Source organism: Epinephelus fuscoguttatus, linkage group LG10, assembly GCF_011397635.1.
Source record: "Epinephelus fuscoguttatus linkage group LG10, E.fuscoguttatus.final_Chr_v1".
NCBI classification, from domain to species: domain Eukaryota; kingdom Metazoa; phylum Chordata; class Actinopteri; order Perciformes; family Serranidae; genus Epinephelus; species Epinephelus fuscoguttatus.
In genome coordinates this window covers 37124730-37141849 of record NC_064761.1, presented here as the reverse complement: position 1 = coordinate 37141849, position 17120 = coordinate 37124730, and the positions used below count along the sequence as shown (strand labels likewise).

The following is a 17120-nucleotide window of genomic DNA, read 5'->3' as shown; positions in this document are numbered from 1 at the left end:
GGAAATGAAAAATTACAAGGTTCCATCTGCAAACCAATGATCCTTTGTTTGAAAGGTTCACAGGAGAACAAATCAGGTTTACTCTATTTACCACGTTTCCTTAGGTTTGGTGCTCTGAAGATAAAGGAGCATAAAAAGCTGCTCAATCTTAAATTTAAAAACCTTAAAATTGCTGAACTTCTCAAAAATATTATGAACATTTTCACCAAAACAAGAGAACGTAGCTGCATGAAACCATCTTTTAATTCCCAGGTCATGAAACACTGATGGTAAAAGTTTTCCAAAGCCTGCAGAATGACCCAGAATAACACCATGACCCTCAGATTGTGCTCTCCTTATCTAAACAAATCAATCAACCATAGGCCATTCACCTATGTAAAGAGGGGAGTTTCCAGGTCCAGCAAAATCATCTATGTAGGAAATCCCAAATGGTTGGATGGGCACCGAGCCCACACCGAAGAGCAGCTGAGCGCTGCCCATCAGCAGCCACAGGTTGTTCGAGTCAGCCAGACGCCTCTTCTCCTCACGGTCACACGACTCCAGGTTACTCGAATTCTTCTGCACGGTGCAAATGTCTTGGCGGTCTGGATCACAGCACACGGACGGAGAGAGGGGGGGAGAGGGGAGGACAAGTTAATGAGAGGCTGGTGGATGTGACTTCTTTAATTTCTTGAAGCTTTTAGCACATGGGAGAAGTTTTCCTCGCAGGCTTTCTCCAAGGAAGCCCTTTCTGACAGGAATGTATTCATCTTAACCCAAACTACGCCATTTTTTCGAACCTTAACCAAGAAAGTTTCTCCCAACTGCAAGCTTCTATGGCCCTTCACTGACACTCTGCACAACACTTAAGAATTTTAACTAGGGGCAAGATTAAAGGGATAGTCTGGGTTGTATGAAGTATTTATCCATAGTCAGTGTATTACCTACAGTAGATGGCAGTCGGCCTGCCCCCACTTTGGAGAAGCAGACAGGAGTACCACCAAAGAAGCTAAAGCAATGTACTGCTGTGGACAGGGGCAGACACAAAATGTATTTTAGCCACTATTGTGTATTTTCTCCACTCTACCTTGCTGTCAGACAGCCCTTGGTGATGGGCAACTGAGGCCAATATATACATCTACGCTCTCTTCAAAGCCACCAGACTCCTTTGACAAAAACAGTAATTTAACCTTGCAGAGAACAGGAGTTGCTGATTTACAGCTGCCACGATAGGGTGGTTTGTTTGTGTTATTGTGTGACTTTGGTGTTTTAAAGGGTTAGTTTAGATTCACCAAAGTCACACAATAATATGAAGTAACTAACTGACTGAGGCAACGGTAGACCGGCAACTCCTGTGTTGTGCAAGGTAAAATTACTGTTTTTGTCAAAGGAGTCTGGTGGCTTTGAGAAGAGATATGTAACCAATACATTCTCACTCTGAACTCGTTACATATTACACGTTAAGTCATGGACTTTCCACGTCCACATACGACGTGCAGGGTACCCTGGGTGCATTGGTTGTTGACGTTCTGGGACACTGTGTCAAGTTCTCGTCTTTCAAGATACACTTTTGTTTTCACAGGAAATTTAACATTTACATAGAGTCTCTTCCAAAATAAACGCACTACGTCGGTACAACCCCACAAATTGATGTTTTTTGTCCTTCAACAACAAACACAAACGTTGGGTTTAGGAAAAAAGCTCAGGGTTTGGCTTTAGAATCTTATGAGACGCGAACACCACTCTCTCGGGTGAAAGTCGGTGTTTGTCGCCGCCTTAACTTTCATCCTTGTCCCGCCGCATTTTTCCCTGATGCCGCCACGCACGTTAAACTATAATGGCAACCGGCCACATATCATGCTGACGTTAAAGGATGCCTTCTTTTGTTGGTTTCTGACGCTGCAAGTCACTGCCCAAGCGCTGGATTTTGACGACTTCAGAGTGAGACTGTGTTCATATAATGGCCTCAGTTCCGTAAAAGAAAGGGCTGTCTGATGGCAAGGTAAAGCAGTGAAAACATTTCCAATATAGCACTGTATTAAACTATATTCACTTTTGGGGGGGGCTAAAATACATTTTGCGTCCGGCCCTGTCCACAGCAGTACATCGGTTACCTTCCATGTTGGTACTTTATTCTCCTTCTCCAAACTGGGAGCGTGCCAACTCACATCTACTGTAGGTAATACAGTGACTATGGAAACTTACCTCACACAACCCCGCTTCAAAAATCTGAACTATCCCTTTAAAGTGGAAAGAGAGAGATTGTTATTACAAATTAAATCTCCTGGAGGTAACTCTAATCGTCTTAACTTTCAGCGAGTTCACAGACACTAGGAATTTCTCTCTGATTTACAAAGAGTTCACCTGGGGAGCACTGGCAAAGTTTTCTAAATACACCACTCGCTGCAGAGTACAAAAAGCAGATACTTGCTTCACTCCTGCTGAGTGAGTGGAGCCTTTGCTGAAAAGATGCCTAGACGAACCCTTAAGTAAAGTCTCATAAATTGCACTGACATATTTGTACTTTCATGAGTCCCCAGCTCTGGACTGAGTCACAGTAGCTGTCACAGTGGTGCCAGCGGAGACAGAGAAGCAGCGTGGTATTCAGGTCTTTGTTCTTACTGTGTAAAACAGAGTCGTATTCGTAGGGCTGGGATACGAAGTGAGGTAAGGTCAGCATCATGGCGCTGACAGCCATCAGTAGTCCACCGATTCCAATGACGCGAGGCCGGTGAACCCGATTTCCAAAGTAGCTCACGAACACTATCAGCACACTGTTGCTGACCTGAGAGACAGACACAGACAAATGCTTCAGAGAGGAGCCTGAGGAATCAATCCTTTCACACTTAATGCATCAAGTTGCAGGTCTCACACTTTCCAAACATTACTAATGGACTCTTAAAACCAAATATGGAAGTGGCCAGGGTTGCACTATAATCCAAATTTAGTGGGATCGGCACACAACACAGGCACAGTTCAGGATTAAAGGAATACTTGGCCCCCAAAATGACTACTTATATATCAATTACTCACCCAGTGTTGTGTTGAATTTGTGAGGAAAACTGTTTTTCTGACGGGGAACTGATCGAAAAGTGAAACTTACCTATGCTGTCTTCAAAGCTAGACTCCATTGACAAACACTGTAATTTTACCTTGCTAATCCCGGGAGCTGCTGGTCCATTACAGCCTCAATCAGATAGTCAGTAAACACCAAAGTCACACAATAACACAAACAAACTCCCGATCGAGGCAGCGGTAGACCAGCAGCTCCTGTGTTCAGTGAGGTAAAATTGCTGTTTCTGTCAGTCTGGCTTTGAAGAGAGCATAAATAAGTTTCACTTTTCATTCAGAAAGTGAATCTGAATCTACAAATAAAGCTGATGAGAGTGAATCAAACAGTTAAGTTGTGGGCTGTGAAACCTAAACAATTAGCTAAAAAAGCTGTACGGCTGAGATGAACTGCAGAGACGGGTGATAATTCTCATCAGGTTCATCGCTAAGAATAACCTGTTCTCCATTTTGACCTTCCCATTTTTCATCTGTAGCAGTTTTAATAACTCTAAAAGGAGATCCGAAATTGAAATCTTCAGGCTGTGTTTTAATAAAATATCATACAATCAAATCAGATGTTGTAAATCAAATTAGATCTCCATGCGCAGCCAAATCCTGGGAGCCGCAAAAGAATTTAAAAAGCCTTAAGGTAGCAATGTCAACACAGTGATTTAATCACAGATGAGTGACCCCTGGTCATGCATACTCGAAACCTAACTGGAAAATATTTATCAGTGTGATGCAATTAAAACCCACTTGAGCTTAAACAAAAAAATCCAGCACATACGGCTCATGTTATCGTTTCCTTGACCCCTCATATCTGTGATAAAACTGTTCCAAAATATTTGAGTCTGGCTTGAATTCAGGAAGTGCGATTGTGATACGCTGCTTGTTCTCCAATTCCGCCTTTGTCACCGGTATCCTTGAAATAAAGCTATCATGATCTCAGGCTGTGTGAGGGTATGTTATTGTTGGCTCCTACCTCGTGGAGAGAGGAAATAGTTCCTGAGGAGTAGCTGCTGAGGCCGTAGCGTCTCTCGATTGTGCTGATGGTGCTCTTGAAGTAGGAGCTGTACAGCAGCTGAGAGAACTGCAGGAGGCCGTGGCACAGGACAAACAGCTAGGACAGACAGACAGACAACACAGGAGGAGGATTGAGTCTCTAAAGTAGGTTACAGTCATAAATGTCAAGTGTCAAGCGTCTTTTGTGGCGTTTTCAGCTGCGAGAGACGCTTGGCTGCTCGCACAGAGAAGCAGATCACACTCAAAGCCTAAAGCATATTCCTCCCGAGAGGCCTAAACTGTTCCAAGAAACAGAGAAGAACTCAGAGGAATCACATTGTCATCCAAAACGTGGTCTCTCGGAAAAGTACCAGATTTGTGTTGAACAACTTTCCCGTGTTTTTCCACCTCCGCAACACACTGACATGATGTGACGTTCACTCAATGTAGTGCACAGTTAAACATCAGAGAAGCAATCTTACGGTGTCTGTGCAGCGAAATGCAGCGAGGAACAGCTGCTTCACAAAACACATGGCACAGCTGACAAGTACCAACACATCAGGCCTGGACTCTGCCGCATTCACCACGTCAAAAGACAGGAAACAACATTTAAAGGGACAAAATGTACATATTCTACACAGAAACCACAGATGAGCTGGGCGTAAAATGAGGCAATATAGATCAGTAATGTAAGTCTTATGTAAGTAGAATTATTGCATTTAAAATTTGAGTTTTAAAAAAACATGGCTTGACGCAAACTTTTTTCCCAAGGAGCACATGTGCTCCTAAGTTGAAAAAGTAAGGAGCGCACAAAGAACTTTAGGGGCACAATGTAAATTGATCAAATAATGTGTTTTCTGTAATAAACATGATGCAAATAGACATTTTACAAGCAAAATTATTTAATGAATTTGTATACAAAATGTACAGAAAGGTAAAATCATCAAGTTTTGAAAAAGTATTGCAATTTAATTTTGTCTTTAATGTTATTATCTTATATATATTATCTTTGCAATATGATTATCTTATATAATGTTATTACTATCCTAAAACATTCTCCAGGTCCTCTGAAACTCTGCAGGACTTATTTCCACCCTGCCCAGCAGCGGTACCGTGGCGAACGGTCCCTAACTGCGGGGAGAATGGAGCAGGTTTCCCCGGAGGTCTGCCGCTTAACCCAGTCCGTCTCCTCCGCCACACTTTGACTTATTTACACCCTGCCGACAGTGGGATTTATATTCATTGTGCCGACAGTGGCTTGGAAAACCGCCCATAACCGTGTCACACGCGGAAGAGGGAAGAAGGCAGGCTGCTGGAGTTCCTCCAACATTTGCGGTTAGATTATCATATTTTTTTTATTGACAAAAATATAGGCTGCTTCTGCTGATTTTTTTTATGCGCCCATGTGCCCCTAAATATTTTTTTACAGTTCGCACACACCTATTTTTAGTTGCAAATGTGAGTGAAATGCTTGCACTGTCGAGCGCTGAAAAAGTATAAAAGTATAAGAGAAAAATGCACTGAAGTATGAAAAGTAAAAATATGTCTACTCATTAGGCAGCAATGTTCCCTTTTACAGAATTCAAATGTTTGCTGTGTGCACAAAATGTGAAGCTACGGCTGGGATATGTTGCATGCTACATCGTAGGCAACTGGACTTGCTAGAGTGTCTTAAAGACGTTTCACCTCTCATCCAAGAGGCTTCTTCGCTTCTGACAGACTGGTGTGGAGTCTTTAAACCCTGTATGGGTGTGAGCCCTTACAGAGTCGTTGAGGTCACAGGTGTGTCGTTGACCCACCCCACCATCATGTTTGTCGTTAGGGTTAGATGGGTCCAGGTGTGAATGGGTGTTAAGACGCTTGGGGCGGGATTCCAAGACTGAATTGTAGGTGGGTGATAAGTGGTGTCATAGGCCATCTCCTTTGTTTAACGATGGTTAACTCCAGTTTGACGTAGATGGCGTCTTTCACACCTCATTCAAACCATCTTTCTTCTCTGGCCATTGCGGTCCTCAAAAGAATGTCCCTTCTCCTTTGCATGTGAATGGCCAGTTGAGTCCATGCGCTTGTGGAGTGGTTGTTTTGTTTCACCAGTGCACTGAACTGCATACACTACATTACTCAGCTTCTGCCTGGGACCCGAGCAGATGTAGAGTTACCTACGATATAGCATTTAAGATTACCATGACCTGGATGACTGAGAATCTTCACCAACAAGCTGGGATATGGTTAGAGTGGCTCGGAACAATGGCTTAAAACAGGGTCAAACAATAAGGCTGCCTCTGTCTAAAGGTAGTTCACTTCACTTTGTATCCATCTATCCATCATCGTCTGCTTATCGGGGGCCAGGTCTGGGGCCAGCATGCTACGCAAGCTATTCTAAACATCCCTCTTCCCAGCAACGCTTTCCAACTCCTCCTGTGGGACTCGAGGCATTCCTAGGCCAGATGAGATATAAAATCCGTCCAGTGTGTTCTGGGTCTGCCCCGGGGCCTCCTACCAGTTAGACGTGCCCGAAAAACCTTTAATGGGAGGCCCCCAGGAGGATCCTTATCAGATGCCCGAACCACCTCAACTGGCTCCTCTCAATGCGAAGGAGCAGCAGCTCTACTCTGAGCTCCGCACCCTATCTCTAAGGCTGAGCCCAGCCACCCCGCGGAGGAAAATCATTTTAGCTTCTTTTATATACATTTTCACGGTCATGGTCTGATGAAGCCTAAAGAACCACATCATCTGCAAACAGCAGAAATGCAATTCTGAGGTCCCCAAATCAAACACCTGGCTACACCTTGAGATCCTGTCCATGAAGATTACAAACAGAATAAGTGAAGAGGGGTGACCCTAGTGGAGGCAGGAAGTCCCACTGAAAACGTGTTTGACTTTGTGCCAGGTCCACAGACACAGCTATCAGTTTGGTTATACAGGGACCGGATGGCTCGTAGCAATGACCCCGGTACCCCATACTCCCGCAGATCCCACCACAGGACTCCCAAAGGGACGTGGTTATAAGCCTTTTCCAAGTCCACAAAGCAAGCAAAATCTCCCACTTTACATTACCATGCTTTATATCTCACTTGTTTAACCCAAAAATGGAAGTGCTAAATCGAGGGTGTGCCTCTCTGTGCCTGTATATTTCTTGGGTGGGATCAGTTGCCAGGAAACCAGCAGACCCTCCATGATCACACACAATTGGAGTACTTGTAAAGTATTTGGTTACTTTCCACCTCTGGTTTCTGAGGCTGTTTTGATTGAAGTTTTTACAATATGACTAATAGTGATGTCTTATGGCATTTCATGAATTCATCTGGTCTTCCTAGAAACTAAAAACAAAATAATTAAAGTGTGTTTCAATGATTGAATCATTATCAGTGTGTGTGTCTCCAACTGATGGAATGATTTTGTCTTCTAGACTTTTGTCTTCACGTCCAGAGATGTGGAAAGATCAAGATTGCCCACTGGACGTGCTCCCAGTAATCTGGAAGAGCCACTCACCCGTCTGTGTGTCAGGAGGTGTTCACAAACACTCGCTCGGGGGGGGTCATGAATGCACGAATGACGCTGAAGATACGTGTTGAGATTAGGAGCGAATTTGCTATGAAAACAGTGATAAATCCAGGCTTTCAGTTTGTTTACTGGGTGACAGATCGGCTGAGGGAGAATAAACTATGTGTTTGACTCAGAACAGTTAATGCTCCTATTAAAGCTTGGCTTTATGGTTTGTTAGCACACACACAATTGATGCTTTCACACTGTTGCTAATATTTCATCCACACTTTATCTCAAAAGGATCCATTTGTTGGGAAAGGAAAAAGAGTTTCTTTTGTTTGGGGTTCAGATTCAAACAAAAAGTTAGTGGTTCACAACTGTTTCTTTAACCACAGATTCAGGTCAACCTAAAATCTACTTAAGCCTCTAATGACAGCGGGTCAATTTTGTCTTGATAAAGGGATGTTGCATAGTGTTGGAATTTGAATAACATACCCATAGAGTATTATAAAAGGTGGAGAAGAAGGGCAGCAACAATACAACAGTGTGTCGACACCACGTCCCAATGTAAAGACGCAGGATTCATTATTTATCCGCTCTGTTAATACAAGTGATTTAAGTCTATTTAATGTTTGTAAGCACAAGCAGAGTTGGATCCTCCGTGGATTATGAACATATTTATCCTTTTGAACACTCTAAGCTCCGTCTGTCTGGATGTTATTGTCCCAGCCTTCAGCCCTGCTGTGAGGGAAAGAATTGAGGGAAGTTCTCAAATGCTTTTATTTCAGGGACACGTGCTGTAGCTACCACACTGGATATAATTCTTTTTTTTTTTCTACAAAAAATGCCTGATCTACTTGGTCAAAAACTACAGAAATAAAGGAAAAGCTGCAGGATATGAAATCTCCCAGGATACTTGAAAGAAACTAAAGCAACAGAATCACCTCCCTTCATTGTGAAACATACGGAAAAAAGTTGGTGCACAGCAGCAGCATCGTGATCAAAGGAGCATTTTCTCTGATTTAAAGCAATACAGTGCTGCAGGGATGATGAAGTTAGCATCGCCAGTGCAACAGGTACCAGTGTTGACATTAGTTAAATATTTATAAAAAAAAAACCAACAACAAAAACAAATTAGTATTTGCTAAACTGAAGGAAAATTACTTTCGGAAAGAACCAGAATTGGCGGTTAGCTACCAAGAGTAGCCACTAGCTTAATGCTACTTCCGCTATTTCACTGAAAGTTGCGCACAAAATCATTTCTACAGTAGTGCCCTCAGGAATAAGGTGGATAGGAAGTACCTGGAGAAAATATGCTTATTCATTTAATCAAAGGTAATCAGATTACAAGATCAAACTTTGATGCCTGTTCACTAACATAAGGCTACAGCAAGTAATGTTAGACAGTTAGCTCAGCCTACCTTTTTAAATGAACCAAACTCAGTCCTTTTAAAGTGCACCGAAAAGTGGACCAACAGAAAAGGGGCTACTTTTTGTGTTCATGTTGTCAGTTCATTTGAAAGAGGATTAAGTTCTCTATCTGGTCAACTTCAGCTCTGATTTGGCCTCAGTCCTCATCCTGTTCACACTATAACCTATATGTAATACGTATTGATGTAGTTCATTGTTGTTTTTACTTTGATGTGGCGCTGCAGTGCGGTTATGAAGCCCCTCACTTTCAGATGAACTTAAAATTGGAGGAAAACCTTGGTGTTTCTGTGCTGTAGGCTGTTGACATTTGATGTAATCTACATTCCACATCTGGAGACGTGCAGTATCTTCTGTGGACCAAACCACTCCTCGTCCTACGTCCTTGCAAGCATTACAGGCCGACGTGATTTTGTCTGTTTTTTCAAGCGTCCCAGTGCAATAACATCTGGAGGGCTAAACACAATGGCAAAGAGCAAAGTGAGTTCACAATGCACAGGTTAAGCAATCCCAACTGTGGACTTCAGAAGGGTTTGAGTTCACTTGGTGTGTTCACGTATGTGCAAAAAATGCTGAGTCACTGCTCTGAGTCCATTTATGGGGCTGAAAGGACAAAGTGTGAAAACACCCTAAATCTAGCTAATTGACATCTTATAGGCCATATTATCTGTTCAATCAGCACAAAACCCTGATGTTTAAACGTGACAGGTTATGGTTTGACGTTTGAGTGTGGGGCTATGAGCCAGACTAAGCTAGCTGTTTTTCTTTGTTTCCAGTCTTTGTGCTAAGCTAAGCTAACCAGCTGCTGGTGGTAACCTTACTGACAGGATATAAGAGTGGCATCAATCTTGTCATCTGACTCTAGACAACATTTCAACAATGCTGTGGCTGATGTGTACTATAGTAATGTTTAGGCACAACAACAAAAAAGAACTAGTTTTGTGGCTGGTTTCAGTCTGCAGTGATCTGAAGCTTGGCAGCCGTCTCACCCAGGTGTCACGCCATCCACCATCCCCTCTTCCTCCCAGTAACAAAGCCGGCTCATCAACAATTAGAAATACATCACGTTAGAAACACTGATATGTTTGAAATGCACAAATGTAACATATCTGTGGAAATGCAGAAATGAGAAATGCACAGCTCGAACATTTTCTTCTGGCGACTAGACAAATCCGTGCATTTCCCCACAATGCTCAACTATTGCTTAAACTCTATTCAGCCAGAAACATGAGACGCATGCTCAGGTGCACTGAGGTGTGAAGAGAAGCTAACAGGTGCTTTCAAAGATTTCTTGTCCCATTCTTCAGGATGTAAACATCATGTGCCCCTGAGCAGAAACTCGGCTCAGATGTTTGCAGAGAAATCCATACAGAGAATTTGATGTTGTGACCTGGGCGCAGACTAGGTGTAGCCCACAGCAGATAAGTTGTGGGAAAAAACAAACAGAATGTCCTGACAAAACAGAGCAAATAGAGAGCAAAGTGCTGAACAGCCTGTACTGTTGTCAAGAAAAGATGGATGAAAATGACTGCTCTCTACAAAAACAATGTTGAACGACTGGCTCTGCTGAGTGCAAAGTGATTTGATTACTCTTTTGCTGTAACTGCTGAACAGAACGCCAACAGTAATCAAGAGCTCTGGCATAACAGTTTGACATAGTTGAAAAGGTACTCTGCTTCCAGCCCCATCACCAGGAAAAAATGTTGCAGCAGTAAATTTCTGCAAACCACAGGTACAATACATTTGAATTTTTATTTCAATAACTCAAGAAAACCAATGTGGTTAGGTTTAGGCACAAAACTACATTTTAAGCCAAAACATGATATTTTTTAGGAAATTCCAAACCATACCCAGGGTTAGGAATTTCCTAAATAAAACATTTCCAAAATTTCATAGCCAAAACATGATGTTTCCAAATAGAAAAATATCATGTTTTGGCTTAAAATATCTGGTTGTCAGAGCACAGTCTTCGCTGATGAAGCAACAACGACTTGGTAAAAAACAACCACTTTTCATGGCACTAGCTCGCCGGTAAAGCAGCAACAGGTTGCTAAGAACAACCCACGTTTGGGGGCTAGAAAGCTAACGGAAACACAGTGACAGGTCCCTAAAAAGCACCCATATTTGGGGGCTAAAAAGCCGCAGGAAAGACAGTACTGGGTCACCAAAAAGCACCCACGTTTGGGGGCCAAAACGCTGCAAGAAATGCAGCAACTGGCTCCTAAAATAACCCATATCTGGGGGCTAAAAAGTCGCAGGAAATGCAGCAACAAGCTGCTAAAAAACAAACATGTTTAGGGGCTAAAAAGCTGCTGGAAATGCAGCAATGAACCCAAAAAAAGCATCCATGTTTGAGGAATAAAAAGCTGCAATACACAGCACTGGGTCACCAAAAATCACCCACATTTAGGTGTCAAAAAGCTGCAAGAAATGCAGCAACTGGCTCCTAAAAAAAATCCACATCAAGGGGCTAAAATGCTGCAGGAAATGCAGCAACACGGCACTAAAAACAAACATGTTTGGGAGCTAGATATTTCCAGGAAACACAGCAACAGGTTGCTAAAAACCACCCAAGTTTGGGGGCTAAAAAGCTGTTGGAAATGCAGCGACAAGCCCCTAAAAACAAACATGTTTAGGGGTCAAAAAGCTGCTGGAAATGCAGCAACTAACCCCAAGAAAGCATCCATGTTTGAGCACTAGAAAGTTGTAGGAAACACGACAGGTCACTAAAAAGCACCCATATTTGGGGGCTAAAAAGCTGCTGGAAAAAGAGCAACTGGTCACTAAGAAGCACCCACGTTTGGGGTCTAAAAGGCTGCAGTAAATGCACTGACAGGCCCCTTACAAACACCCATATTTGGGGGCTGGAAAAGTAGCCACTGGTTGCAAACAACACCCACGTTTAGGGCTAAAAAGTTGCAGGAAATGCGGCGACCGGCCTCTAAAATGAACCCACCTTTGGGGGCTAAAAAGCAGCAGGAAATGCAGCAACGGGCTCCAAAAAAACACCCATGTTTGAGGGTTAAAAAAAACTGGCAGGAAACATAGTGACAGGTTCCTAAAAAACACCCGGTTTTATTGTTTGTTGGTCTCAAACAGTGGTCTACAGCTTGGCAGCTGTCCCATCTAGGTGTCACGCCATCCACCTTCCCCTCCACCTCTACCTCCCCATGACAAAGTCAGCTCATATACTTCAACACTTTCTGGGCAGCTGCTCCCACTTCTCAGCACTGCAGGAATGACTTGCAGAAAAAGCTTGCTGACACATTACCTGCTGCTTCCTCTGCTTTTAATCTGAACTACTCCCACTTTGTAAATACACCTCTATACAGCTTTGAACTTAAGGTATACTTGCACTGTGCAGGATGGGTGAGAAATCACTGTGAACTCCCAGCTTGAGTGATGTGATGAGCCATACTGTTTCACCGTCCTCCACCCGCTCTATATTTGTACATCTTGGTTTCAACAGAGAGGACTTTAAAGTGAAGCCTTAAAATGATAAACACGAGGAGGTTTGCAGTAACTGGACCCACCACATTCTGTGTGAGAACACTTAAGGTAAACACCCAAGATATTTCAAAGAAAACTTCACCTTCTGGAAATTTAGAGGTTGCTTAAGTCGTCTCCTCCTCCCTTGCAGAAAATAGATGTATTACTCATGCTTCATTCACACAACACAGTACCAATGAAGAAGACGTGTCATTTCTCGCTGAGTTACGCTGCAAGCAACATGGACCTTTGCCTCATTATTAGTCACAGCCCTGGAACAAACTGTTTCTCTGCCATTATTGCAATACAGCGAATATACAAGTGCTCCACTTGGCACTCGAGGTTACATTTCTCCTGCTCATCAGCGCTCAGTGAGACTCTGAATACCGGAGCCAGAGGAGCAGGAAATCTACCAAACTTTTAGCTGGACACGGCTGCCAAGCACATAAAAACTATTGTCATAACTGAATCACTGATAGATTTAATGACAGAAAAAATGTTAACATTTCCCACTGTACAAATTCTGCGTAAGCAGACAGGATTCCTGCAGACAAGATTAGTCAATTATCAATAATAGCCTAAAATAGAAGTCATTAGCAACTATTTTCATAATTGAGTCATTTTTCAAGGGGTATTGCCAACATTTTGTGGTTCGAGGCTCTCCAATGTGAGAATTTGCTGCTTTTCTTGATCTTACAATACAGTGAATTCAATATTTTTGGGGTTTGGACTGTTGGTCAGACAGAATATTGATAATTTCACATTGGGTTCTGTAATATTGATAGGAATTTTGAAAATAATCAGATTGTGGACATAGCTGCAGCTATAAAAATGTCTTTTTTTCCCCTTTTTCTATGCATGTCATTTTTAATTTGACATTATGATTAGTTACCTTACAACACTGAGTCATAAAATAATTAATAGTGGAATGTAACTAAGCACATTTACTCAAGTACTGCACTTAAGTATAATTCCAAAGAGCTCACACTACATATTTCCATTTTCAGCAACTTTATACTTCACGACATCTCAGAGGCTAATGTTGTACTTATTACTACTGTTACTTTGCAGATACTGACGACTAAAACAAAATATGAATTGACTAAAGACTAATGTATGTACAACTAATGTTGTTTTTATTTTACAAACCTTCCTGATGCAGGTCCAGGAGGACCAAAACTTTAGTGTTACAAATAAACTGTGAAGCTGAGCAAGGTGTTCTGTTCAACTCATGTATTTATTTTTTACCAACAATTTTTAAAGAAAACATACCTGGGCTGGTTTGGAAGGCATGTTTTCTTTAAAAGAAAATTGCCAAAATTACACAGTTAAACACAGCTAGAAACTGTAGAAACAGAAATAATTGTTGGATTTTCAAATTCCTCATGGTCCTTGGACGCATTGTGTGAAATAAAGGCTCCTGTCAAAGAAAAACAAAAAAAAATCTGAGCTTAAAATAGTGGCGTTTCATAAAAATCTCTTTATTCTGCGCCAAAAATAAATTGTTTGCACCGACGAACCAGCATGAACGACATGCTTTTTTCCAGCTCCAGGATTTTGTCCTCCTATATTAACCTTTGACTTTCAAACATCAAAGAGTAAGTTTTAAAAATCTAACCAAAAAAAAGTAAAAACATCTCACTAATTAATGGTGGAGGCATTTTCCCCCAGTCAGTCAGAAAGGCTCAACAAAAAATATTTGTAGCTTCGAGGAGGGTCAAAAAAAGTCAAACCCAAGCCATCCCACTCCTCTGATTAGTGCAGAACACTCCCTAATGAATACTTTAGGTACTTTGAGTATATCTGGACCACAGTATTTATGTACTTTAACTTAAGTAAGTTTTTGAATGCAGGACTTTTACATGTCAGGGTACTTACAAAGATCAGACAGTTTCTCGTCAATAATAATGATTATTAAATGGCTGTTACACTTTAAAAAAAACTCATTCTTCTCATATAAGTCAAAGGTAACTCCAGTTTTTGCACCACTGATGACTTAAATAAACTGAATGTTTTTGGGATAAGAGGAACAACAGCTCGACACAATGACAGTGAAGCTGTTTATCTAAGGTGAAGCTCTGTTTACTCTGAGGACACACTGCTCAGGTTTTCAGACAGAAAACTCACTATGAAATCACATTGTGTTACTTAAGTGGTATCACCTTTATAACGTTATGCAACCTCCTAAAAATAAACCCAGCTCAGATTCTTATCTAAACAATGAACAGGTTAAAACAAGGCGCTTGACAGTAGGTTGTGCAGCCTGCCACTGTGTGTGTAGCAGCACTGATGCCTTACCTTAATGCTGCAGCACATCGTCCTCGGTCGCTTCATTCCTATTTCTTTGTATGTGAGTATGTCCATGAGTTGAGCTCGTGTCGTCCAGCTCGCGCTCAGCTCAGCTCAGCTCCGGTGGTATAAGCAGCGTGTGTCAGCGGCTGTCTTTGTTTTCTCCCCCCGGTGAGCTGCACTGCTGTTTTATGACCGTCGGTGATGTAATTGGACTCAGCCCACAGCTCCACGCGCAAATGTTTTGAAAGTTGTGAATTGGGAACAGACAGTCCCGCGTTGATTGGCTGAGTCACGCGCGAGCCTGTGCAACACTCACCTGTGAGAGCGTGACCTCAGGCGTTAATCGTGAAAACAATTTAATAGTTTCTTTCCAGGAAATATCCAGGTTCATATTTAATATTTGGTGTTTTCCTCACTTCAGTGGAGCCGAGCTTTGTTCTCCTGCAGCTCAAACACACTTAATGCTTCATTACTTTGTGGTATGCAGCTCTCAGTGTGAGCCTGGAGCTAATGAGTGGGGGGCCCACACAGAGACACTAATGAATGAACTCATCAGTGTCAGTGTGGCTACTGAAGGCTATTATTCAACTATGTTTAACCATGTGTTAACAGATTCCAGGTCAGCAGGCGAAATCTTTACACAACCTTTCAACCAAATGGTTCCCAACTGGTCCAGATTTCCCCGCAGCCGTTACTTCAAGGTCCACACAGTTTTAAATGTCTTCCTAAGACCCAGTGTCCTCACATTTTAGGTTTACTACATTTTATACTTTGGTCTACTTAACATAGACCTTATTTATGATTAATAATGTTTGTTGTTTGGTATGGCAACAAATTTGACCAATTTCAGCAACAGTAACAAGCTAAGACACTAGCTATGCTTCCATCCAAAAGTGATTCGAATCATTGGGAAATGCGCCTTAAAAGAAATACGAATCCAGTGTGTTTCCATTAAATGTACAAATGTCGCGCGAGTTTTCCGCAGAACCGGAAATGAAACAAGTTTCGCATTCTTCTTCTTCTACATTTTCTGGCAGTTGGCAACCAGCTTGTAAATGCATTACCGCCTTCCCAACCCGGAGTGTGGATATCACCATGGAGAGAGGTGCGCTACGTCAGACTTAATTCGAACATAACTGTTTTATTTATCTATTTTTTAGGGGATTTTAATTTGAATTTTGGCGTTTCCATCATAATTTTCCGATGCGATACTTCTAGATGCGCATCTAAACAGGCTGATGGAAACATGGCTACAGTTAATTAGGAAGTACTTGTTTGAGGACATAAGGACTTTATTGTTGTCCCATTTGAGGACACTGGGACTTCACCATTGTCTCGTTTGAGGAATTTGGGACTTAATTATCGTTGCCAATGTTTAGTTTTTTCTACTTATTGGGTCCTTCTGATCCCAAAAATCTAGGAAAAATTAAAAATGCATATCAAGCAATTGTTTGGGTCTCAGGAGGACATGTAGCATCATACTTACGTTTTGCCATGTCGTCCAGCTAGTTTGCTGTCTCTGTCAAGGAGCTGTCCCTTCTGTGGGATTTGTACTTCTGCGTCGGCATAGAGCCGAGGCCGTAACCTACGCTGTAGCCTGATGTGCACAATTTACAGAAATGTAACTACACGTGGCGGCAGCGCAGACCTTGTGACTATTCTTGTAATCTGAAACCATTTCCCTCAGTGGAAATGAAGCTTTTATTTATTATAATTTCACAGATAAGAAACAATAAATTGTGACAACAATAAATAGCATTTTAAGTCTTGTGCGTGATTTATCCTGGCTTCATATGAGTAAAGGAAATCTCTGCTTGTCGCCCGGCTAATTTATACAATGTAAAATGCCATAGGCTTGTGCTAATAACGTTAGCATGTTGTATTTGTTTGGAAAACTTGTCTAGTATAAGATAGTTGTTTTGTCAGTGAACCTTGTGAGTCGTAATGGAGCCGGATTTTGTAACGTTACCTTTGTTAAATGTTGCTGTTGTCCCTGGCTTCATATGAGTAGAAAAAAAACATGCTAGTCGCTAGGCTAATTTATACAATGTGAAATGCCATAGGCTTGTGCTAATAATGTTAGCATGTTGTATTTGTGGGGAAAATGTGTCCAGATAAAGACAAGTGTTTGTCTGTGAATGCTGCGAGTTATAGTGAAGCTGATTTGTGTACTTGTGTTTGAAGTTGTCTCTATTAAGCCATGTTTAATGTGTGTTAAATGTGTGTTATGAATCAACTAAACTTTACAGCACCTCACAGAAACCCTGCTGTGTTTTGGAGGTGTAACTGCAGAGTGACACAGACACATCACTGTACAAGTATAAATGTTCACAACGGCGTAGGCCACGTGTGTAGGCTAAGTGTGTAGCGACGGCGTACAGTCTCTTTCAAAA

General features: G+C 41.9%; 1 protein-coding gene across 1 annotated transcript in view; it reads right to left on the bottom strand.

Moving 5' to 3' along the window:
- Window positions 1-15080, bottom strand: part of slco2a1 (solute carrier organic anion transporter family, member 2A1) — a 28077-nt gene extending 12997 nt beyond the window's left edge. The window contains exons 1-4 of the mRNA XM_049587026.1: window positions 14734-15080; window positions 4013-4150; window positions 2602-2764; window positions 372-584 (exon numbers count right to left, since the gene is read on the bottom strand). Of these exons, the coding sequence (XP_049442983.1) occupies window positions 372-584; window positions 2602-2764; window positions 4013-4150; window positions 14734-14799 (580 nt within the window). The 5' untranslated portion in view covers window positions 14800-15080. The remainder of the gene's footprint in view (window positions 1-371; window positions 585-2601; window positions 2765-4012; window positions 4151-14733) is intronic.
- Window positions 15081-17120: the final 2040 nt, after the last annotated feature.